Below are 26,963 nucleotides of genomic sequence, written 5' to 3' on the forward strand. Positions count from 1 at the left end.
ATATCTTATATTAATGATAATTATGCCAATGGTTAAAATGTAGAGAATCCAGTACTGTGAACATAAATGTAAAATAAAGGAGGTGCTATCCAGCAGTAATTTAAGCAATGTTGCACTAGCCACCCACTTGCAATCATATATGCAACATGCTTACATTTTTTCCCATGTAAAAATGGGAAAAATAATCGTAATAGTAAAATACAGTTGTCCCTCGGTATCCGTGGGGGATTGGTTTCAGGACCTCCCACCCCATACCCAAATCTACAAATCCTCAAGTCCGTTATATAAAATGGTGTAGTATTTGAATATAATCTACACACATCCTCCTGTATACTTTGAATAATACTAGGTAACTTTTAATACCTAACATAAGGTAAATGCTATGTAACTAGTTATACTGTATTTAGATAATATTGACAAGAAAGCCTGTACATGTTCAGTACAGACACAACTATCTTGTTTTAAAAAAAAAATTTCTATTTATAGTTGGTTGAATCTACAGATGCAGAAGCCACAAATATTAAGAGCTGAACGTAGGAAGAGCTGAATGTAGTAACTTATCTAGCTTGTGAGGAAAATTTAAAGTTCAAACTTATAAAACTTCTGAGTTTTAATATACATTTAAAAGATTCTAAATAATTGCCTTTAAATATATGTTGAAAACAATTCTGTGCATGTTTATTTCATGTAATTTAACAATTCTCTAAGATTTCATTACAGAGATGCCTTGTTTTATTGCACTTCTCTTTGTTGTGCTTCACAGATAATTGCAATTTTTATAAATTGCAGTTTATAAAGGTTTGTGGCAACCCTGCATTGAACAAGTCTGTTGGTACCGTTTTTTTCCAGCAGCATGTGATCACTTCGTGTCTCTGTGCCATATTTTAGTAATACTTGTAATATTTCAAACTTTTTAATTATTACTATGTCTGTTATGGTGATCTATGATCCGTGATCTTTGATGTGACTATTGTAACTATTTTGGGGTGCAGGAGCCGCACCTATGTAAGATGGCAAACTTAATGTGAGTTTTCTGACTGTTTCATCGTCAGGTTGTTTCCTCATCTTTTTACTTCTTCTCAGGCCTCCCTATTTCTTGAGATACAACAACAGTGAAATTAGGCCAATTAATAACCCTACAATGACCTGTAAGTGTTCGAGTAAAAGAAGAGTCGCATTTGTCTCACTTTCAATCAAAAGCTAGAAATAATTAAGCTTAGTGAGGAAGGCATGTCGAAAATCAAGACAGGCCAAAAGCTGGGCCTCTTGTGCCAGTGAGCCAAGTTGTGAATGCACAGGATAAGTTCTTGAAGGAAACGAAAAGTGCTACTCCAAAGAACAAACAAATGATAAGAAAGTACATCATGGCGGGCGCCTGTAATTCCAGCTACATGGGAGGCTGAGGCAGGAGAATCGCTTGAACCCAGGAGGCAGAGGTTGCAGTGAGCCAAGATCATGCCACTGTACTTCAGCCTGGGTAACAAGAGCAAGACTCTGTCTCAGAAAAAAAAAAAAAAAAAGAAAGAAAGAAAGAAGAAAGCACACCAGCCTTACTGATGATATCAAGAAACTTTCAGCTGTCTGGATAGAAGGTCAAACCAGCTACAAGATTCCCTTAAGCCAACGCCTAATCCAGAGAAAGGCCCTAATTCTCCTCAATTCTATAAAAGCTGAGCAAGGTGAGGAAGCTGCAGAAGAAAAGTCTGAAGCTAGCAGGGGCTAGTTCATGAGGTTTAAGAAAAGACGTTATCACCATAACCTACAAGTACAAGGTGAAGCAGCAAGTGCTGATGTAGAAGCTGTAGCAAGTTATCCAGATCTAGCTAAGATCACCGATGAAGGTGGCTACACTGACCAACAGATTTTCAATGTAGACAAAACAGCCTTTTTATTATTATCATTTTTTTTTTACAGAGACAAGGTCTGGGTCTGTCGCCAAGGCTGGAGTGCAGTGCTGTGATCATAGCTCACTGCAGCCTCCAATTCCTGGGCTCAAGCAATCCTCCCATCCCAGCCTCCCATGTAGCTGAGACTACAGGTGTGCACCACCATACACAGCTAATTTTTAGTAGAGATGGGAGTCTCATTTTATTGCCCAGCCTGGTCTCAAACTCCTGGCCTCAGCAATCCTCCCACCTCAGCCTCCCAAAGTGCTGTGATTACAGGCATCAGCTACCATGCCCAGCCTGAAACAGCCTTGTACTTGAAGATATCATGTAGGACTTTCATGGCTAAAGATAAAAAGTCAATGCTTGGCTTCAAGGCTTCAAAGTACAAGCTGATTTTCTTGTCAGGGGCTAATGTAATTGGTTCACATAAAAGTCAACTGAAGATTTCCCTTGTATATACTATTGTTTACTAAACCCTTTCATGACAAACCCTGTAAAACCCAAACTTCAGCTCAATGTATGAAAATTATTTCAAACATTTTGTTATTAATATTTAAGTGATGTTATCTAATCCTTCACCCAGACGTAAGTTTGAAATTTAAAAGCCATATAAACAATTTGCAAAGAGCTAAAAGTATATTTGCTTAGCATTCACTCCCAACTAAATAACAATGATTTCTAAATTATATTATATTCTAAGGACAATGATACTTACCAATAAACCTATTGAAGTTAAACTAATATTGAGTTCTTGGTTATGGAGGCCAAAGCTACCTGCAACATCTACAACTATTTGCAGGCAAGTACAAGGCATTGTTGGTAGAAAATCTGTCACAACCAACTGAAGACACTGGAATGCAGTTCGTATCAAGGATTCTCTGAAAACAAAAGAAATGTATACAGATGCACTTATTTTATTTATTTATTTATTTATTTTTGAGACAGGGTCTCACTCTGTCACTCAGGTTGGAGTGCAGTGGTGCGATCGTGCCTCACTCTCAACCTCCCCGGATCATGTGATCCTCTCACCTCAGCTTCCCCAGTAGCTGGGACTACAGGTGCACACCCCCATGCCTTTTTTTTTTTTTTTTGTGGAGACAGGGTCCCACTATGTTGCCTTGGCTGGTCTCAATTTCCTGGGCTCAAGCAATCCTCCTGCCTTAGCCTCCCAAAGTGCTACGATTACAGGCATGAGCTACCACACCCAGCCTTACTTATGCATTTAAAAGAAATGTGTAAAAATACATATCTTACAATAATTTGAAGTAAAATTTTATTTTAGAATTTAAACAAGAAACTCTTTCCTAATATTGATCATAAAGTATTTTAACATTTACATAAATGTAAAAAAGACATGCTTACTTAAACAAATTAACAAAAACAAGAAAGAAGCTTACAGGCAATAAGAAATAAAAACAAATTTAAAAATAAAGTATTAACATCATATTACTTCTATTTGTATTTCATATCAACTAACCAAAGAAAACTTAGACAATAAATGAGAATGGGAAGTTTGCTACAGTTATTTTTCTCCTCACTGTATCCCTGATACCTAGTACAGTGTCCAGTACATGTAAATACACACAATTTACTGAAAAAGAGCTCCTCATTCTTTTATATCCGTACTATATCTTATTTAAATCTCCAAAGAAATATAAAAACCCACATCCAGTCAGTGAGAAAAGAGTAAATTTTGAATTTCAAATAAAGATAATAAGAAGTATTTAGTTTCGGAGAAAAATCCTGTTGGTAAAAAATAATAATGAAAATGATAAGTATAATTGCTAATACTCTGAGTGCTTAGTATGTCACATACTTTCTAAGTGTTTTACACCCATTAATTCATTATACCCTTACTACAATGCCCTATTTAATACACCACATTATAGGTTGGGAGAAGACACTTAAGCTTGATCTAAGCTGATCTCTTCAATTTAAGCATCTCAATATTTTGTAGTAAAGAATTTTATTACTATAAATATTTAAGAAAAATTAACTTTCCATAATATTCTCAAGCATCTTGGTCGTCTACAACTTCTGAACTAGTCATCAAAACAAAAGTGTGTTACTGCAGAATTACAGAAAAATCTATCCAATGTCTGTCTGCTTAATCTCTCCACTGCAATCTCCTACCCCAAAAGTTAAACAAGTCCATATGTCCCCTCCAAATTTGCTCTTCCTTGTGTATTCCCTATTTAGTTAATGATACTACCATCCCCCACTAAACTGCCTAAGTCAGAAATCTAGAAGTCACTCCTGATTGCTATTTTCCCCTATGCCTCGCTACAGTCAATCCGTTAAGTAGCTCAAATCCACCTCTTATTTCTAGTGAGCACTTGTAGCCATTCTCATTTCCCACCTTCCCTTCCATGCTGCTGTCACAGTGATATCTAACAAATTCATATGTGATTACGTCATTCCTCTGCTTAAAATCCCAAAATGTCTCCCACATGAATTTTGGATAAATTCAAATCATTTATATAACCATATAAGATCTCCTTCATAATTTTGCCTCTGTCCTCCTCCTGCTGAAGGTTTCTTATTTTGTGGCATAACAAACTACAGTCATGTATTGCTTACTGATGAGGATATGATCTGAGAAATGTGTCATTAGGCGATTCTGTTGCTGTATGAACATCACAGAGTTTACTGACACAAACCTAGATGATATAACCTACTACACACCGGGGCTATATGGTATATTATTGCTCCTGTCCTGAATATTGTAAGCAATTGTAACATAATATAAATATTTATGTACCGAAACATATCTAAACATAGAAAAGGTAAAGTAAAAACAGAGTATTAAAATCTTATGGGACCTCCATCATATATGTGGTCTGTTGTTGACTGAAACGTTAGGCAGCGTATAACTATACTTTCTCACTAGGATTCTATTTCTAGGGCAGGAGCTATTTACCTGTGTAATCAGAATCACTATCATGTATAGTATTTGAAATACAGTATGCACAGAATAAATGTTTAATAAATTAAAAAGTAATGAAAAAGTTACTTTAAAGCAATTTCTGACTGCCTAATATATATAGGGAGGTCAAGCCCTAAATGCTAATTCACATCTTATCAAATAATTTGTTTTAACAAAACACAACAGCCCAATCTTTGGATGTGTTATAAAATTTGTTAGATTGTTTCAAGTATCTTATAAGTAAGAATCATGCATTCTTGCATGAATGTTAAATAAAGAGCAATTTTTCCATCTTTCCAAACCAAAGGTGATCCCTAAAAATTGTCTGTAGCCATTTAGGGGTAGAGTTAAGAAAAACTATTACAGATCTTAGCCTTAAGCAGGAAGCGCATACATGAAAAAAATAACCACTATTTCAAGATTTTAGGATGGAGTCCTTCTCTACCTCTATCACTTTTTTGATGTTAATTTTATTTTATTTATATTTTATTTTTCATACATATTTTTTTCTCAAATAATTTTAAATACTTACCCTTGATCATTTCTGATTGCTCCCATGACTCCAAGCACTAATGGCCATCCAGGCCCAAGACTGTCTCCCTGACTCTGCAGAATCTGCAACACGCATTCTAACTGCTTGAGTCGAATATCTGGATGATTAATATTGGACATCTCCTTTAATGGGTTCAATAAAAGCAACTGCAGCCTCTGAAAAGGGGGCAAGAAACTAATTAGGAAGAGAAGTCCAAAAAGATAAGAAGGCTTTGCTGTTGCTTTTCGAGTTTAAATTCATCGCCATTCAGACTACTATGGGAAATAGATATTTTTATGTTTTATTTATTTTTTTTGAAATGGAGTCTCGTCCTGTCACCCAGGAGGCAGGAGTGCAGTGGCGCAATCTTGGCTCACTGCAACCTCCGTCTCCTTGGTTCAAGTGATCCTCCTGCTTCAGCCTCCTGAGTAGCTGGGATTACAGGCATGCACCACCATGCCCGGCTAATCTTTGTATTTTTAGTAGAGATGGGGTTTCACCATGTTGGTCAGGCTGGTCTTGAACTCCTGACCTCAGGTGATCCGCCCACCTTGGCCTCCCAAGGTGCTGGGATTACAGGTGTGAGCCACCATGCCCGTTTGGAATTTTTCTACCTAAATAAACATCAAATATCATTTATCTAACAGTAATTATTAAAGACAAATCTATATTTTTAAATAAGAGAAAAAATCAACTTTCAAGATGTTAGATTTTAGATAAATGGGTAGTTATCTTACTTTAAAGATACTAATTATAGATCCGATAAATAATAGAAATAAATTTCACTAAAGGAAATATATCTCTAGATATATTTGGAGAGAGGGAATCAATTCCCAATCTCTAAAATGACCTTTCATTTACTTTATTAATGTATATCATATGTATTTAAATGTAAAATTCTCAAGTGTGATGTAGTAATAGAAGCTACAATACTTATAAAAAATGAATAAATGTAGCAGATATTAACAAAGATGACATAAAACCACGAAATTTGTTGGCGACTTAAAAAAAGCACTCTGTCTATCCCTTTCAGCATCTGAAAACCCTTCATTCTTAACTTTCTTCTCTCTAGGGGATTCATTTATTTGGTTCATTCACTGAATAAACATTTCTAAGCTTTCACTATGCACTAAGTATTAAGCTGGACATTGAGGATATCAAAATAAATGGAAAAGGGTATTATTTTTTCAAAAAAAATTCAAATTGTTGCAGAAGAACATATGAAATCATTAAATGTAAGCTCTATAAGCTTTATAATATCTTTTCTGTCTTGTTCATCATCTTATTCCAGGTGGTGTATTCAATAATTATGTGTTAAATCAATTTCTAGAGTACAATTACAATACAATAAGATGATGAGGGCAATTGGAATGGTTATTAAATGCCTCATTCTGTGCTTGTTTCAGTAGCACATATACTGAAATTGAAATGATACAGAGATTAGCACGGCCCCCGGGCAAGGATGACATGCAAATTCATGATGTACTCCATATTTTTATTTAAAAAATTAAAAAATAAATAAATGCCTCATTCCTACTCAGTCATGAAACAATAAAACTTTGGTAGACTTTTTAAAAAGTGGGTACAAATAATAGAGAGTCAGGACAAACAATTCATGACAAAAGTAAACTCTGGAAGTAAAAAAATAATTTAAAATTATTTTAAAATAAAAAATCTATTTCATTGTGCTTGTTTCTTCTGCCACTTATTTTCTCCCCATGTAAGGGTAGTGAGAAAAAAAAAAAATCCAGGGACATGTGAAGACCAAAGCAAAAGAGGCTCCAAAACAACACTTTAGCACTGCATGAAGAGGAAAACTTATGAATGTGAGACCAATTCCAGGTAATTTAACTTAGGTTAGTGTCATCCACAAGATGTTTAAAATTTTTTATGAAGACAGCCCTAAAAATCTCTTACCTTATATAAGAGATTCAGGGCCTACATATAAAATAGAATATTAAGTTAAAAACCCTACTCTTAGAATATGATCTACCTGATAAGAAAAAAATCACATATGGAGGAGGATAATTTTATATTGAGTATTCTTTTTAAAAAGTAAGGTTTTTATTACCTGGTTTTGTGAGAGTGGAGGATCATGGTTAAATGTTAATCCTGCTTTAATAAGAGAAGTTAAAGCTTCTGCTCCCCATTCTCTCATTCGAGAGTTTGGATGCTGGCAGACCTGAAGGTATATGAAATTAAGTTTAATTTGTATACTTAAGCTATGAATCACACATCAATTTTACATTTTATATCAAATGTTCAATAAGGGTTGGAAGAAAAATTACACCCAAAATGTAAGTTAGCTTACCTTCTGAATAAGGGCAAGAGCAAGCAATAGAGAGACAGAAGAAAAAAGATGAAACTAAAACAATTCACAGAGAAGAAAGGATTTCATAACAGTAAATTATATATCAGGGTAAACAAAAGAAGCAAGCTAATACCAAGGTTCTTAATTAAGTTTACCCTCATTAATCAAATAATATGTCACAGAGTTGCCCTTTGATGAGACCATCCATTAATGAAGATATCTGCACATAGCCTTTAATCATTCATAAAAGTAATTCCAATAAAATGGGGGGAAAGCTCATGTACATCTGTTTTTCTTATTTATTTTATTATTATTATTTTTGAGACACGGTCTCTCACTTTGTTACTCAGTCTGGAATGCAGTGGCACGATCACAGCTCACTGCAGCGTCAACTTCCTGGGTTCAAGCAATTCTCCCCATTCAGCCTCCCAAGTAGTTAGAACCACAAGCATATACCACCAAGCCCGGCTAATTTTTTAAATTTTTTGTAGAAATGGTGTCTCCCTATGTTGCCCAGGCTGGTCTTGAACTCCTGGGCTTAAGTAATCCTCCCACCTCAGCCTCCCAAAGTGCTGGGATTATAGGTGTGAGCTACTGCAGCCAGCCTGTTTTTCTTACTAAGAATAATACCTTTCCTACACAAAAGAACTATGGTAACCTAAACCTAAACTGTACACAAACACACATACTGGCAGAAGCAGCTTGTTTTTAAGCAGGAACTATTTATTAAGAATTACCTCAACCTGAATGTAAGACAATGTAAATCCAGGTAAAATTCTCCAGCACTATCTATAGTTAGTGTTACCAAACAGGTTTTCCCCTTCGCAGAAAGCTATCTCATAATCAAGGCCAGGCGCAGTTGCTCACGCCTGTAATCCAAGCACTTTGGGAGACCAAGGCGGGTGGATCACCTGAGGTCAGGAGTTCCAAGACCAGCCTGGCTAATATGGTTAAACCCCGTCTCTACTACAAATACAAAAATAAGCCAGGTGTGGTGGTATGTGCCTGTAATCCCAGCTACTCGGGAGGCTGAGGCAGGAGAATTGCCTGAACCTGAGAGGCGGTGGTTGCAGTGAGGCGAGACCTCACCACTGCACTCCAGCCTGGGTGACGGAGTTAGATTCCGTCTCAAAAAAGAGAGAGAGAGAAAAAAAAAAAGCTATCTCATGATGATAGCAAAGGCTATAAATGAGCAGTGTTTACTATTAACTCTATGCCCCAACTGTCTTGAAGTTTCAGAACTATCTGAAACTGAGGTGAGGTGGATCAAGAGACTGTATGATAAAAGAAAGGCATCTCAAGCTAACAGCTGACTTCACTGATATTTCTCACTTTAAAATGTCACCCATTTTCAGCCAATAAAAGCAACCAATTCCTTCATGAAATAAATTACAAAACAACTTTAGTCCTTGATAAAATGTACAAACATAAGTAAGTACACAGTCAGGAAAGGGGGAAAAAAAGTTAATGCTGATTTTTCAAATGGCTATTTAGAATCATTAGCTCAGTGTGCAAATGTTTATTAAAAAATTAAATATATTTAAGAAAGAGAATTTACCTCAAGTAGATGGCCAGTCAGAGGTCTCCACAGAATTTCTATTCGGTGCATATTAACTAAACCAGTTTCTAACAATTTGGCAACAGCAAAAAGAGATGGTTCCTAGGGAGAAAATACATTGTATTTTGATAGTATAAGGAGAATTCTGAGTAATTAGACTATGAATAAAACTGAGAATACTCTGAAGAGCATGACTGAAATTAAAATTGAGTGGTTAGTATAAAGTTATATTTATAACAAAACCTCAGTTATCAAAGACAAGACTTCCTGTCAACCTTAAGTATCCAAAATAGCTCCTAATTAGAAAATTTGATTAGGAAGAGAATGCTTTAATAGTGCAGGGATGAAAATCCAAAAATTATACTAGACACATAGAATGGCTAGTCTTCCAACCAGAAGGAAAGAAGCATTCTTATCAGCAAAGTCTTAAAATGACCAGGTTTTATGTGTGAATGTCAAGAAGTAGGGAAAAAGAGACAACAGAGATAAAGGAAAAGGAAAATGAAATCAAGACTATAGCAGAGATCAGGGCTGTCAGTCCAGACACTAACAGAACAGCAGAGGACACGAAGACAAAACAGTTTTCTATAGTCCCTGACATAGCAATAATCAGAAAGGGAACCAGGGTACATTATACATGGCTAAATTAGAGTACCTGGTCCATGTGTCACAAGAATGGTTTCAGAAAAGATCAAAGGGCAGTTATCTCTAATCCAATATTAATGAAAGTGATAAACATGTTTAAATGCAAATTCAGCTGAGGAAAGCCATGAGTATTTTTCAGTGGATGGCTGTGGTATTTCAAACAGAGACATTGTCTTAGAAAAAAGACAAGACAACTGAATAAAAAAGCCAATTTAGGAGAATAATTTTTAAAGAGAAAGATTTTTTATGAGTCTATATTCTTAACATTTTTACAGTGCTAATAAAATTCTAACAGGGAAATGTGTGATAATATCTTCCTTTCTAGCAGAAGCCAGTGAACCAAGTATATTGGGGTTTTAAGACAAATATGGTCAGGTTGACCCTTCCCGTATGCGCTAATGTGGAAAGCACCCTAAAAATTTGGGTGGTAGGAAAATTCATGATTCTAGGGAGAATATGGTATAGTAGTTAAGATGATGTGTATGAAGTTTTAACTGGGATCTCATCTCAACTCTACTACTTAATAGCTATATAACCTTGGGTAACCTATGTACCTCTTCTGAAAGTTTTTATTTTTTAAACTTAAAAAATGAAGATAGTAATAATATAGAAAACTATCTAATGTTAGAAAGTGCCTGGCATATAAGTTCTCCCACAATGTTGCCTAATATTACTTCTTTATTCCTCCTCTTCCTCTTTCTTATTTTAACTAGGATATACTCAGGAATCATGTAAAAGAATATGTATAGGTATCCAAAGCTCACACCTGAAGATTCTTACTCAAAAACCTAGAATGTGGCCCTTGCATTTGCACTTTTTAAAAAACTACACAGCTGTTTCTGATGCACACCAAAAGTCAGCAAAGTATTTAAGAACAGAGCTTTGGAATGAGACATAAGTGAATTCAAATCCAAGCTCTTACAATAAGTAAGTACGTAACCTCAGGCAGGTCACTTAAGCTATTTTTCACATTTTCATCTGTAAAAGGGTATATTACCACTAAATCTCACAGAGTTGTTTTAAATGATAAAATAAGTTAGTGCTTGGCATACAGTAAACAGTGAACAACAGCTGCTTTAATATTTTTGTTGTTGTTATACTGTGCTTGTTAATGTAACTATAAAAGTATCATCCTCTTCTAAGAAAGAATTTGCAAGCTTTATCTTTTTTTTTTTTTTTTTGAGACAGAGTTTCACTCTGTTGCCCAGGCTGGAGTGCAATGGTGCAATCTTGGCTCACAGCAACCTCCACCTCCCAAGTGATTCTTATTTCTCAGCCATGAGAACAGCTGGGATTATAGGTGTGCGCCACCATGCCAGGCTAATTTTTGTACTTTTAGTAGAGAAGAGGTTCCCTATGTTCGCCAGGCTGGTCACAAACTCCTGGCCTCAGGTGATCCGCCCACCTCAGCCTCCCAAAGTGCTGGGATTACAGGCGTAAGCCACCACGCTCAGCCTGCAAGCTTTATCTTAAGTTACTTCCTCAACACATTGGCACAAATTCCTGCAATGAGGATCAAAAACGAGATGCTGATCACTGTAAAGCCACACCTAAAGAACACTGATATATACATCTTTAATCCCTAGAATATTTAACTCACTCAGAACAGTCGATTTAGATGAACATTCTTTTTTCAATAATATAGAAACTTTCCCACTAATTTTAATATCTGCATATTTATAATAATTTTTATAGATGGCATAACTGAATAAACTTTTTATAGCCTCCATCTAAAAATATAAGGTTTATGTTGAATACTTTTCTAAAATTTATACTTGAATATTTTTATAAAGTTTTAATTTCCATTCCATATTTACTTCACTTTACAAAATTAAATCCTAAAAGGGAGACATGTAAATCCATTTTCAAAGAAATTATCTCCATTTTACTCAGTGTATCCATTTTCTCCACAACTGTTCTTCCCAAGCCTTCCTTATCTGTTGCTACCACTCTCTGAAATTGCACTACTGAAGGTTAAAAATAAATGATTAATCATCAAATCTCCTATTTTTTTCTTATAGGTCATGATTTCCTACAATATTTTTCTTTTGATTTACATTAACCTGCCCTTTCCTACCTAAATCCTACCAATCTTTCAATATACATCTCCAATCACACTAGTTCATCTTGATTAATCTTAATTCATCTTAATAGAAACATATACCAATAACATATAACAAGGAACTAAAAATTCAGAAAGTCTCATGTCATTTAATATCTGTATTATTTATTGAGACTCTCATACCATAGTAATTGTCACTAACTATGAACCAAGTAGCTTATATACTCTTTGAAAGTAGAAACCTCTTATTTCTTAATATCTCTGAGCAGATCGTCATGTACACAGTAAGCCTACTGTGCTTATTGAATAAATACATAAATTCTGAAAACATTACCATATAAACTTGCTTAGATTTCATTAAGGTACTTTATTAAAAATATTATAGTTTTGTGTTAAGAATCTCAAATATGTAGAATTATTAAAGGTATCAAAAAATTAATTACTTCATTATATATTATCCTTGCCCTGATTTAGAGCAAACTATAATATATATTTTCTTTTTCTCTTTTTTTTTTTTTTTTTCTTGAGACAGAGTCTTGCTCTGTCGCCCAGGTTGGAGCGCAGTGGCACAATCTCGACTCACAGCAACCTCCGCCTCCTGGGTTCAACTGAGCATGTCCAGCTAATTTTTGTATTTTTAGTAGAGACGGGGTTTCACCATGTTGGCCAGGCTGGTCTCGAACTCCTGACCGCAAGTGATCCGCCTGCCTCGGCCTCCTGCAGTGCTGGGATTACAGGCGTGAGCCACCACGCCCAGCCATAATACATACTTTCAAACACCTGCATGTTTATATAATTATCTAGCTAGGTACTATAATATATGAAACTATGCTCTAATGAGACTTTCTTCACCAATCTTTAAATGAGTCATAAGAGCCAAGATAACAAGCCACAGTACCTAAAATTATACTTAAGGACTAGGCAGATGGCCGGGCGTGGTGGCTCATGCCTGTAATCCCAGCACTTTGGGAGGCTGAGGCGGGCGGATCACAAGGTCAGGAGATCGAGACCATCCTGGCTAACACAGTGAAACCCTGTCTCTACTGAAAATACAATAAAAAAATTAGCCAGGCGTGGTGGCGGGCACCTGTAGTCCCAGCTACTTGGGAGGCTGAGGCAGGAGAAGGCGTGAACCTGGGAGGCAGAGCAGTGACCCGAGATTGCGCCACTGCCCTCTAGCCTGGGCGACAAGGCGAGACTCCGTTTCAAAAAAAAAAAAAAAGACTAGGCAGACAACATAATTTTGAATGCTACAGTTACATGTTATAGCTTTAAATTATATAAATTTTAGCTTTTAAATCATATTTTGGGTTATTTTCACTTATTTGTAAATAGTCAAACTATATTTATTGATTTTAAAATGTGGAAAGTATTTTGTTTTAATTATTTCTAACATAAAAATAAACACAACTGTCCCTGTGCTTTCCAAGTATAACAGAAAGTGATATTTTTAGTAGTATAGAAAGAAATGTTCTTGAAGGTTAATATTCAAAAGTACTGTTTTATTCATTTAATCAATGAACAAATAAAAATTTAAATTTTCAAGATAAGGAGAATCATTACCTTTAGAAAGAAATGATTAGCTCCTTACTTTCCATCCCAATGAAAGCAAATGAAACTGAGACAAACATTCTTTAATTTAAATCTTATATTACCCCAATCATAAATTGTAATTACAAGTATTATCATGACATTTTATATAACCTATAAAACTGTATTATATTATTTTATAAAAATATTTTTAAAATGTTCAGTATATAAGAGAAATGAACACAACTTAAAATCATATGACATATTTAGACATATCACAAGCCAAATCATGTCCTTTTTACTCCTTCGACAAATAACAATAAGTGGTAAAAACCCAACAGAGTATGGTTACCATACAATCTGAGTGTTAGTTCTACTAGTAAAACACTAAGATCATAATGGATGTACATCTTATATAACTAATGTATCATATCTAAAACAGAAAGGTAGAATATCACACCTTATTATTTCCATAGGCCATATCCATTGCTTCTAGAGACAAGGAGCAAAGTGCATTTATTAAATGATGCAGTGATACATCATCAAGATACCTAAAAAGGAAATGAAGAAATAAGACATCTTGATCTAAAATATATAACTAATAACAATGTTTTTATCAATTAAAAAAACTGACTCTTACTGTGAGCTTTCAAACAATCTTGAAAGTATATTGGAAATCACTGGTAAATCTGTCATCACTGCTGTTGTTAGAACCTGAGAAGAATAAAATTAAATGTAATATATGACACTTTGGGATGCACTAATTGGGTAAGAAAGACTAGAGCTTACTGTACTGGGTCCTTCTACAGCTCTCCCAGGTTTCAAGGCACCGCCACTACTAGGCTTTAATCCCAGAATCCACACAAGATGCTGTAAAATTAAAAAAAAATCAAAACAAATAACTTTACAAAAAAAAGTATAAAAAGTCCAATAACTAAAATTAAAATCAGTAGTAACTTCTAGTAACCAAAATTAAAATCAGTAGTAGGTTTTTAAAACCTAAAACTAAAATCACTAATTAACATTCATATAAAATAATTAATTATATCGAACATATGCAGCAGAGCTTAGGCCATTATGAGAAGCATTCCACCACTTCCTACAATATGAGTCACATCTTTTTCCCTTTCTAACTTCTCTTTTTTCATACTTACTATCTATTTTTTAGGCCTGTCCAAAACATCAAAAGGCATTGCTTAGTCTAACTGTTAGCAATTATATATAAAAACAACACTAATCTCTGACCCAGACACTTTTACATACCTGAAGAGTTGCCAAGACAAGTTGCCATGATGTTCCAAGAACGGCCCCATGGCAATGCGCCAAGTTAAGTAAAGTCCTCATACACTGGATATTTTTGGAAGTCAGCTATATTTTAAAAAGGATACATTTTCAATAATTGTTATGTACTCTTAAAAATTAAAAGCTTACAAAGTAGCATTAATGTATTAAAAGATTTTTTTAAAGAAAAAATTAAGAAAAAGATTTGGAAGGTTTTATAAGGAACAATTCATTTGATTAAAAGTTGTATTATCATATTGGTTACAGTAATGTCAATTGCATAAACTAGTTTCTTCTAGTTTAAGAAAGTAGTTCTAGTAAAAGAAAGTAAATAAATGTATGACACATTTTGACAAACACAAAGATAGGTACAACAAGTTTCCTTGATAGCTAATTGATAACCAAGAAAAAAACAAGTACATTACCATTACTGTCCCTTGAGGCTGGACTGCTAAAGGTTGACCCACTGCCACAACTTGTTGGTGAGATTCACTTGATGGACTTATCATCATAACACTTTGGCCCTGAACGGAATATGCTAGAACACAAAGGAAAGCCTAAATAATTAAAATATATTTTTATATTGCATTTAAAGTAATGTTATATTTAAAGTTTGATTAAACCAAGTTTAGCCATACACTTATTTAAATATCAGTAATACCTAATATCTATATCCAAACATTTAAAAAAACTCATGAGGGGCTGGGCACAGTGGCTCACACCTGTAATCCCAGCCATTTTGGGAGGCTGAGGCAGGCAGATCATTTGAGGTCAGGAGTTCAAGGCCAGCCTGGCCTACATGGTGAAGTCCTGACTCTTTTAAAAATACAAAAATTAGTCAGGTATGTTGATGCACTTCTGTAGTCTCAGCTACTCAGGAGGCTGAGGCAGGAGAATTGCTTGAATTCAGGAGGCGGTGGTTGCAGTCAGCCAAGATCTGGGTCACTGCACTCTAGGCTGAGCGACAGAGTGACTCTGTCTCAAAAAAAAAAAAAAAAAAAAAAAAACTTCATGAGGTACAAAAACCAAGACAAGTTAAGCAAATATTAAGTAATTTTCTATACAACATAAAATTATATAACTTTGGTAGATTTCTTCATAAGCAATACAGAACTAGAACACATTCTAAGTATTTTAAACATGTATCCCTGGTATGTTTTTTAAGTTAGAGACCAATACATTTTCAGTTTGAAAACTGAGTATTAGCATGTAATACCAGCTACTTGGGAGGCTGAGGCAGGACTGCTTCAGCCCAGTTCAAGATCAGCCTGGGCAATATAGCGAGATCCTGTCTCATTAAAAAAGTATAAACAAAAAAACCCTAAATATTACATTGAAATTTATATTACATGTAACAAACAAGTATTCTCAAAGAATTCAATAAGAAAATAAATTTTTGAATGTAAGTTTAACCTAAGTGGTTGCAAACATTACTGTTCTACTAGTTCCATTAAAAAAAAATAACAATCACCATTTCAATGGTATCTCATAGTTTACAAAGGACTTCCAGATTTATCTTATTTTACTCTCACAATTATTGTTTAAAATTGGTATTACAAGTTGAGTATCCCTTATCCGAAATGCTTAGGATCACAACTGTTTCCGATTTCAGATTTTTTCAGATTTTTGAATATTTATATTATATATACTTATGCATTTATTTACATAATATATTTGTAAATACTTACGTTTGCATTATATACCTATTCACATTATATACTTATCCAATGAGCATTTCCTTTGTCATGTTGGTGCTCAACAAGTTTTAGATTTTGCAGCATTTTAGATTCTGGATTTTTGGATATCCCAAGCCCACCCCCCACCCCCAACCCCATATTTTTAAAGAGCTCTCAGGGACATTAATTTCCCCAAGGTCACACAGTCAGTATGTGAAAAAGCAGAGACTTAAACTCAGATGTTTATAATCTTCTGTCTACACCATATCATCCCACTACATAGAGAGAATTTTGAGTAAGCCTGTCTTACATTTGTTGGAAAGTGTAGCTGCAGTGGTGGTATTCAATACAGTAAGAGCATAATGGGGAGGCAGGGAACCTTTGCATATTGCAGTTATAAAGGCATCTCTTGAAGTTACAAGGCCCAGTCTTCCACAAAGAGCAGCCATAGTCAGTTCAGCTTTTAAAATATTCTCAGTGGCAGCTTCATCTGTGCTGAAAAGAAAGTATTTTATTTAATCTGATTAACTTATTTTTAATGACATTGTAAAGCATGATGTGGAATTAAGTATTCAGTGACATTCTAAGAAAATCTATACAAAAATATTGTCAAAATATTACCAATATACTTAAGAAGGAATTTTAATCTATTAACATAACCTGAAAAATTTGAACTGGGTAAAAGCAATGAATAATAATACATGTATTTATTACTGAAGAAAATGACCAAGAACATAAAGATTTAGCTTAAAACATCAAGCATTTCAAAACCAGTAAATTTTTAAATCCTAAAGAAAAAGAACAAAGAAATTAAATATAATCATAATTGCAAAAGTAGTTGTAAGTCTTGAAATGAAAAAGGCATTCTGTAATTTTAGTACTGTATTTTCCATTAAAACATCATGACAATTCTGGTGGCTTGGGGCAGGGCAAGGACAGAATGAGGAAGGGGGATGAGGGAAAAAGAATAATGTTTCACAAATATAAAAAACTAATATTAGAAAATAATTCTAGGGACAAATGTAAGTAAACCATTTTAATGTGTTTTTTTAACTGACACAGTTCAATATAAAGCTTACAAAGACTTAATACCTGGCATCAAGAAGGAGTGAGAGTGCAGCAAGAAGACCACACCAGCAGGCATTCACCATTTCTTCCCAAACAGCCCTACTAACTTAAAGGAAAAAAACATACAATATTTAATTTTAATTATAGATAGCACAATATTTATTAATATGTGAAATTCTAAAATTTTCCCAGACAATATGTCAAATATTCCATTAACAACTTAATTATTAAATACTAATATTCAGTATTTAAGAATCTAAAAGAACGAAAACTCAGAAGCCATATTATAGTTTCAGGCTTGAAGAAGTCTTAAAAATAAGTTGTTTTAAAATATCTACGGTAAGATCTTTCTGTACACGTTAAATTTTATATATATATATATATATGTGTGTATATATATATATGTGTGTATATATATATATATATATATATATATATATTTTTTTTTTTTTTTGAGATGGAGTCTTGCTCTGTTGCCCAGGCTGGAGTGCAGTGGCATGATCTTGGCTCACTGCAACCTTCGCCTCCTGGGTTCAAGAGATTTTCCTGCCTTAGCCTCCTGAGTAGCTGGGATTACAGACACACGCCACGACACCTGGCTAATTTTTGTATTTTTAGTAAAGACAGGGTTTCACCATGTTGGTCAGGCTGGTCTCAAACTCCTGACCTCGTGATCCACCCACCTCGTCCTCCCAAACTACTGGGATTACAGGCGTGAGCCACCACGCCCAGCCATATTTTTTTTTTTTTTTTTTTTTAAGAGACAGGGTCTTGTTATGTTACTCAGACTGGACTCAAACTCCTGGGCACAAGCAATCCTCCTGCCTCAGCCTCCCAGGTAGCTGGGATTATAGGCACATGCCACTATGCCCAGCTGATATCCTTTCCTTTCCCTTTGCCTTCATCAACCCAAACTTTCTCAGCCTGTGTGACCAGTTGGAGTGAGGGCAGGGTGCAGTGTAACAAACTGGCTCAGCCAGGAGACTGATTACATACACTGAGAATCAAGCAAATAAGTAAATACACTGAGCAAAATGTGAGCAGGTTCCAACACTGTTGGAGAAGGGAATTACAAATACAGAAAGTTAAAAATAAACCTTGTGGTACTGAACTGGAACTGAAGAAACTAGTGTGATGTCATGGTAATTCAATATAGAGAAACAGACATTTTAGAAATGTACAGAGACGTGTGCTTGTGTGTGTGGGTGTGTGTATGTGGGTATGTATTTCCTATCCGAGTGGTGAAAAGCATACCTAGTATACCTGTGTTCGTTTCAATACTATTCTCCACTAAAAGGAACCAGGACTTCCTGGAGAAATGACTGACACCTGGGATGGACAAGAATCATCCAAGATCAGCCTGGAACATCTTGTTCTATCAAATAGTAAGGAAGTGCTCAGAGAACGTCAAAAGGGCATGGGACATGTCCAAAGGACACACGGGTCATCTTGAAAGAGGTCCCATTGGCCATGTTGGGAACAATCTGAGCATCAAACCAAATAATAATAAAGACTATAATCCTCTGAATAAAATAGGAATCCATGAATCTATACTAATATAAGTGAATAATTTTTAAAAAATAAAAAAATGCAGAAGGGAAAGCACTCTTTTGTAGTAGCAATCTGAAAGTATTTTTCCACAAAAAGTTAATAATTAACTGTACACTGAAGAAACCAGGCTGACATTGTATTAACCAACTCATAGAAGTGAGCATCTCCAATAATGACACAAATTGATACTGTAGTATGCTTCCTAATGTAATGATACAGTAAGTACAGCACAGCAACATTTCTGTGCCAGTCCTGTCAAAAATGAATAAGCTGAATGTAATTATGAAGGAAGACAACACAAACTCAAACTGACTGACTTGTACTCAAAAAAGTAAGGTCATATAAAACAAGGAAAAACTAAGAAACTTCCAAGTTGAGACATGGCAACTAAATTCAACACATAAAAGGACATCACTAGGGCAACTGGCAAAATTTGAATGAGACCTGGAGTTAGATGATAATATTGGATTGATGTTAAATTTCTGATGGTGATTGTACTATGATACACAGGAGACTAACCTTATTTTGAAAAAATACACACTGATGCATTAAAGGGTAGTAATACGGCATCATGTCTGCAACTTTTTCTATAAATAGGTCAGAAAAAAGTATAGTCACATGTATATAATTCAAGAAAATGGTAAGGTAAATGTGGGAAAGTGGTTAGTTAACACTTGAGAAATCAGGATGAAAGATTTATAAAGACTACAATTTTTGCAAATTGTAAATTTCAAATTATTTCCAATAAAAATTAAAAATACAGACTCATACCAATTTCCTTATCCATTTGGTCTGATGTTGACTGTAAATCCTGCTGTTCTGTCGACTGTGTTGGTGAAGAACCTTCTTCAGTGGTGGTTTGACATTCTGTTTCAACCTCTCCTAGCTCTCCTTCAATCATACTTGTGATTCCACGAACAAGGTCTAGCAAACAATGGAATGCCACAGACATGGCGTAACCTTCAGGTATAGTTGGAGGCTCAACTTTGTCCAACATTTCTAAGCTGAAATTATGAAAAATATAGAATACTAATGAGAAGCCACAACAAAAAAAATACATAAAACTATTTTCTACAATTTACAGACTATAGAAATTAAGATTAACAGAAAAGCAAAAAATAAAGGGACATTACCAAATTTCTTTCATTTAGGGAAGAGATCTCTTCATGGTATTCTAAAAACCTGATTAGAAAAATTAAGGCATGACCACTGCCATAACTAATTATTTTAATAATTTACTTCTCATTCTCCCGAGTTGTGCCAATGTTTTCATTAAATATTAGATATTAGAAAAATTAAGACTGACATGCAAAATACAATGAGATAAAACTTCTTAAACTCTGACTTGTGCTTTAAAAATAAGATGCCATTGGCCGGGCGTGGTGGCTCACGCCTGTAATCCCAGCACTTTGGGAGGCCGAGGTGGGTGGATCATGAGGTCAGGAGATCAAGATCATCCTGGCTAACACAGTGAAACCCTGTCTCTACTAAAAATATAAAAAATTAGCCAGGCGTGGTGGCAGGTGCCTGTAGTCTCAGCTACTCGGGAGGCTGAGGCAGGAGAATGGCATGAACCAAGGAGGCAGAGCTTGCAGTGAGCCGAGATTGTGCCGCTGCACTCCAGCCTGGGCAACAGAGTGACACTCTGTCTCAAAAAAAATAAAAAATAAAAAAAAAATAAGATGCCATCAAATCAAATCACTCCTATGAAGAGGAAGATGCTTTTCATGCTGTGAGATGCCCAGCTCACCTATCATTTCAAATACAATCTGCCAACAAGGTGAGAATAAGAGCATCAGTGTGTCAAGTTCAAACTGCGGAGCAATTTTTTACCCCATAGTTAGGAGAAAGTTTTCAGGAGGAATGACAATAAATCTGTTTTAAATCATGGCAGGTAGTGAACTACGGTTCTAAACCTCTTAAAATTGATATCTGGCAAAATAATTCCTAGAAAAAAGAGTAATTCAATTGACAAAGAATTAATGATTCTGGAACAACTGGATATTCACATGCAGAAGAGTGATGTTGGACCCCTATCTCACACCATATGCAAAATTAACTCCAAAATGAATCAATGATCTAAATGTAAGAGCTAAATCTATAAAAAAACTCTTAGAAGAAAACATGGGTAAAAATCTTCACTACCTCAGATTAGGCAAAGGTTTGTTAGATATAACACCAAAAGCACAAGCAACAAAGGAAAAAATTGATAAATTAGATTCATCAAAATTAAAAACAATTGTACTTCAAAAAGCAGCAATCAAGAAAATGAAAAGACCCACAGAATGAAATAAAACTTTTGAAAATCACATATCTAGACAGGCATCTAGAATATATAACTCTTAAAATTAAATAAGAAAAAGACAATCCAATTAAAAAGGAGCAACGAATCTGAATAGACATTTCGCCCAACATGACACATAAATGGCCAAGAAGCACACAAAAAGATGCTTGTCACCAGTAATTAGGGAATGCAAATCAAAGCATGGTAAGATATCATTTCATACTCACTGGGATGACTACAATAAAAAAGATTAACAAGCATTGCTGAGGATGTGGAGATACCTGAACCCTCCTCACACATTGTTGGTAGGAATGTAAAATGATATAGTTGCTTGGGAAAAGAGTTTGGCACTTCCTCAAAAATGTAAACATAGAGTGGCCATATAACCCAGCAATTCCACTTACTAGTTGTATACTCAACAGAAATGAAAACACATGTCTATGCAAAAACTTACAGACAAATGCTCATGGTAGTATTATTCATAATAAACAAAAGTGAAAATAACCCAATATGCATCAATTAATTTTAAAAAAGTGATTCCATATATTGGAATATCATTCAGACATATAAAGGAATAAAGTATGAACACATTCTCAACACAGATGAACCTTCAAAACATTATGCTGGGCCGGACACGGTGGCTCATGCCTGTAATCCCAGCACTTTGGGAGGCCGAGGCAGGTGGATCACGAGGTCAGGAGATCGAGACCATCCTGGCTAACACGGTGAAACCCTGTCTCTACTAAAAAATACAAAAAATTAGCCGGGCATGGTGGCAGGAACCTGTAGTCACAGCTACTCGGGAGGCTGAGGGAGGAGAATGGCATGAACCTGGGAGGCAGAGCTTGCAGTGAGCCAAGATCACACCACTGCACTCCAGCCTGGGTGACAGAGCGAGACTCCGTCTCAAAAAAAAAAAAAAAAAAAAAAATTATACTGATGTGGGAGCTAAGAAAGTGGATCTCATTAAAGTAGAAAGCAGATTGGTGATTCCCAGGGGCCAGGAAGGGTGGAGGTTTGGGGGTAAAGAGAGGTTGATTAATAGGTACAAAAATACAGTTATACAGACAGGAATAAAATTTAGCATCTAACAGTTCAGTCAGGTAACTACACTTAACAATAATCTATTGCATATTTTTAAATACCTGGAACACACGAATTCAGATGTTCCCACCATAAAGAAAAGATAAATGTTTGAGGTGATAACACAATTACCCTGATTTGATAACTACACATTATATAAATGTATCAAAATATCACATTTACCCTGAAAATGTGTACATTTATTACATAGCAATTGAAAAAAATTATGTTGCATCAAAGAAGTATGACACAAAATAACATTTATTGTATGATTCCATTTATATGAAATATCCAGAATTGGCAAATCAATAGATGCAGAAAGCAGATTAGTGGTTGCTAAGGAGCTAGAAGAAGGGGGATTGGGAAATGACTGCTAATGGGTATGAGGTTTCTTTTAGGGGTGATGAAAACTTTCTGGAATTAGGTAGTAGTAATGGTTGTACAACTTTGTAATATAATGAAACCATGAATTGTACACTGTAAAAGGGTGAATTTCATGAGATATGAATTATCTCAAAAGTAAAATTGAAATTGCTAAAGATTACAATAAAAAAGCTAAGAAAATGTCCTACCTCAAAATCTTAAAGTTTCTGAATCATCAAGGTAGGTAATTAATAAAGAAATGCTAAATTAAAAAAAAACATAATAAGAACATCTATATATAGTGATCATTCACTGAGCAAATACTCTTAGCCTGGGACTCTACTTTTTTAATATGTATTATCTCATTTAACTCCTCACAAAAACCCTAAGAGACACAGAAATAAAACTGAGGACTAATATTACAGTAATTAATGAGAAGTTTTTAAAATCAAGTCTGACTGACACTAAAGCCTACCACTAATGTGTCAACTCTTGAGCTTTTAAAAATTTATGTAATCATTAGAAATATATTTACATTGTTGATTATGAAATTTAAGTTCTAGAGCTGGAGGCTATTAGCAAACTAACGCAGGAACAGAAAACCAAATACTGCACATTCTCACTTATAAATGGAGCTAAATGATAAGAACTTATGAACACAAAGAAGGAAATACCAGACACTGGGGTGTACTTGAGAGGGGAGGGTGGGAGGAGAAAGAGGAGCAGAAAAGGTAACTATTGGGTACTGGGGTTAACATCTGGGTGATGAAATAATACATACAACAAATCCCCATGACACGTTTACCTATTTAACAAACCTTCACATGTACCCCAAACATAAAAGGAAAGTGAAAAACAGAAAGAAACTTAAGCTCAAATGGGGAGATAAAGTTTACGGCTTTAATCTTTCCCAGGCCAATTAGCCTTTGAGAGCCACATCGTAAATAAATCAGTGTTAAGCATCTCATTAGACAAATTCCTATTCTCAAAGAATATGTGATCTATTGGGAAAATGTATCTAAAACATAAAATAATCCAAAACATCAGAAACTCCAATTCTCCAATTCTATGGCACAGACTTTAAGCACTAGAATAGTTAAGAGAAAGGGTAATTTATACTTTTTATTTATACCATAAACCTGAAAGAAAACACATACTTTCTTACCTCACTGTTTCAGTGCTACTTTACTAGAATTACTGCATAAATTCCACTTTGAGATAAAATGTAATTTAACTGTTTAAACATTTTAAACTTAAGGTCAAATTGCAAAAACTGTCACAAGTCCAACTTTGAAGGGATCTGTAGTGTAATAAATATAAAAGAATATGCCACCAATACTTACGTCCAAACTACTTCTATCTATATATCACTTAAGTTTTCAAATTATACTCAAGCAGTCAATAAAAGAACAGAATGCACAATCAAGATGTATACATATGCCTTCAAAGAAAATAGTGAAATCATTTTATATTGAACCTCACAATGAATTGAATAAAAGATGCCAATTCAACAGTTAAGCTCCAGTGTGAACATACTAACCCATGTACAAAAGAACACCCAATATTTTCTGGCCATTTATTATTTCAGAATTAAGCAATTTCAGTATGTATAGCACTAAAAAAAAATCTACGCATATGTTCCTTTAGAGATTCAGTCCTAATCTTGTCTTAAAGAAGAGAAAATTAAGATCAAGTGAAATCAAGTGCTATACTCAAAATCACAGTATTTAGTAGCAGAACTAGTTAAAATCCAGTATCAATAAACAGTGTTGGTAGGCTTTTACTAATAAATTTTAAAAAGGAGTTCTACAACCCAGACAAGTATTTATTATTTTGTGGCTTGTTTCTTTTTTTTTTTTTTTTTTTCCTTCCTCAAGTACACATCTTCACTCCCTCCCTTTATGTGTCTGCTCAGTATTATTTCCTCAGGGAGACCCTTTCTGTCCCCATCTTCACCTTGGTCATTCCCTATGGCCTTAACTTGCTTTTTCTTCAAATTAACCACTACCCAAGGTTATATTATATATTTACTTGTGTATTTATTTATTTACTATCTCACTCGCTAAAGTGTAAGCTCTATGAAGGCAAAAATTTTCTTCTGTGTTGGTTTATGTTCAGGTTATAAAATGAGGTGGGAAGGTGAACTAGATAATTAATGTCTCTTTTAGTGCTAGATATCTGATTCTTTTACAACTTAATTCTCTAGTATACTTGAGTCATTACCTTTTGTACAAGGCAAAGCCTATAAAATACTAAGTAATTTTAATATAAATGACTAAAAATAACAATGAACTTAAATTAAAATATTTCAGTCTTCTATGACTCTATACTTTTATAATTTTATGCAAAATAAAGCTGTAAGGTAAAATATACCTAGGATGATACAATGCAGACTGACACACCAGAGAAACTGATGATTTTAACTAGCCAAAGATTCTGTTTCATTTCTATTTTTTTTAAGAGATGGGGTTTCGCAGTTACCCAGGCTGTACTCCAACTCCTGAACTAAAGTGATTCTCCTGCCTCAGCTTCCTGAGTCTGTTTCATATTAAGTCTTGATTTATGTCATAAGGATAGTTTTATTTTATTTTTAGACAGAGTCTCACTCTGTCACCCAGGCTGGAGTGCAGTGACATGATCTCAGCTCACTGCAACCTCTGCCTCCCAGGTTCAAGTGATTCTCTTGCCTCAGTTTCCCGAGTAGCTGGGATTACAGGTGCACACCACCAATCCAGCTAATTTTTGTATTTTTAGTAGAGATGGGGTTTCACCACATTGGCCAGACTGGTCTCGAACTCCTGACCTCAAGTGATCTGCCCACATCGGCCTCCCAAAATGCTGGGATTACAGGCGTGAGTCACTGTACCTGGCCAAGGATAGTTTTAATTATACATACCAATTACTCAAAATATATCTATAACTGCCTCATAGTAACTACAGCAATGTTAAATCCATGTAGTATTGATTGCCTTATTTCTGTAAGTACTGTATCTCATTAAGACTTAAGAAAAAATCAGTAATACATTATTGAGTATGCATTTGTTAAATTGAAATGGCTAATGACAAACAATTTAAAAATAACAGATATGGAATCCATTAAACACTTTTTAATTAATTAAAAACTAAAATTTCCATGTGTTTAACCCTAACAATATGACTAGATAAGCACTTAAAATAACTTTTCTTACATATAGAATTCTGAAAATTAGATATATCACTACTCCCATTGTATAGATGAGAGAAATGAGGTTAAAAAAAAAGAAAAAAAGATTAATTTGCTGACAGTAACTCAGCTAATATTAGAAGACCTAAGCCCAAGTGGTCTGAAACTAATTCACATACTTAAACCAAAAAGCTGTTTAGGAGAGCTAATAGGTCCATATGTAAAGAAATCACATTTTGTTTTATAATGCTGTTAGTCTACAAACAGCACAAAAGAAAACAAATAAAATCCAGTCCTAGATACAATTTTCAAAATATGACGAAAGAAAATGAGCTCTAAAATACCTTAGAAGTACTGGGTCTAAAATTTTAAATATAATAGAGAAGCATTTTAGGTTAAATATCACCCCCAACAACATCATTCCTTATAAAATAATGCTACTACTACTTACTAGGTGGCTTTAGCACTGCCTTGAACTGTGATTGTCAGAATAGGTATCCAGGTTCCCCTATATTCAAATGCTGGTAGCAAAGTAACACCTCCACCAATCCCCACCATTCCTGAGTTAGCTGGTGCTGAGACTGAGCCACCTAAATTATTGTTTCCTGTTAGAGAAGAAGGGAAAAAAAGGAAAGACACTAATTTACTACTTGACTACAAATCAGTAATAGTCAAACACCTGGCCAATCTTTAAAAAAAATTTCTGTACTATCAGAATGGGTATTGCAGAAATAAACGAAATTTATCAGTACTACTTTGTCTATCAGAGAATGTTCCTATTTCCCTAAAATACCATTTCCCTTTTTAAAATAAAAGCTACTAGGGGAAGTAAAAATACTGATAAATGTTTAGCCTTTCATTAGACCACTTTTTATCAGAAGTGGGAATAAAGTATACAAAACCATCACTCAGTACAAAGTGGAAGAGAAAGAAGGTAAAGGGAAACAACAAACCATACAGATTCCCAAACAAACTCCAACCACGTTAACCCCTTTAAGAGAGGGACTAAGTCTTCCTAAGGTGGTAACCATCTAGACTCTT

General features: G+C 34.7%; 1 protein-coding gene and 1 non-coding gene across 6 annotated transcripts in view; one reads left to right on the top strand and one right to left on the bottom strand.

The window, feature by feature from the left end:
* Positions 1 to 26,963, bottom strand: part of MON2 (MON2 homolog, regulator of endosome-to-Golgi trafficking) — a 130,272-nt gene that overhangs the window by 44,600 nt on the left and 58,709 nt on the right. For all 5 annotated transcript variants that reach the window (XM_004053489.5, XM_004053488.5, XM_031000799.3 and 2 more), the window contains 13 exons: positions 26,374 to 26,527; positions 19,801 to 20,033; positions 17,503 to 17,584; positions 16,721 to 16,905; positions 15,160 to 15,272; positions 14,717 to 14,821; positions 14,243 to 14,323; positions 14,094 to 14,167; positions 13,914 to 14,004; positions 9,217 to 9,318; positions 7,419 to 7,529; positions 5,348 to 5,523; positions 2,605 to 2,767 (listed from right to left, as the gene is read on the bottom strand). In XM_004053489.5, coding sequence (XP_004053537.1) covers positions 2,605 to 2,767; positions 5,348 to 5,523; positions 7,419 to 7,529; positions 9,217 to 9,318; positions 13,914 to 14,004; positions 14,094 to 14,167; positions 14,243 to 14,323; positions 14,717 to 14,821; positions 15,160 to 15,272; positions 16,721 to 16,905; positions 17,503 to 17,584; positions 19,801 to 20,033; positions 26,374 to 26,527 — 1,670 coding nt within the window. The remainder of the gene's footprint in view (positions 1 to 2,604; positions 2,768 to 5,347; positions 5,524 to 7,418; positions 7,530 to 9,216; positions 9,319 to 13,913; positions 14,005 to 14,093; positions 14,168 to 14,242; positions 14,324 to 14,716; positions 14,822 to 15,159; positions 15,273 to 16,720; positions 16,906 to 17,502; positions 17,585 to 19,800; positions 20,034 to 26,373; positions 26,528 to 26,963) is intronic.
* On the top strand, positions 6,741 to 6,844 carry LOC115930254 (U6 spliceosomal RNA). The gene has a single exon (XR_004066907.1). It is a non-coding gene; the product is annotated as a U6 spliceosomal RNA (small nuclear RNA).

The sequence above is a fragment of the Gorilla gorilla genome, chromosome 10, assembly GCF_029281585.2.
Source record: "Gorilla gorilla gorilla isolate KB3781 chromosome 10, NHGRI_mGorGor1-v2.1_pri, whole genome shotgun sequence".
Taxonomy (NCBI): Eukaryota; Metazoa; Chordata; class Mammalia; order Primates; family Hominidae; genus Gorilla; species Gorilla gorilla.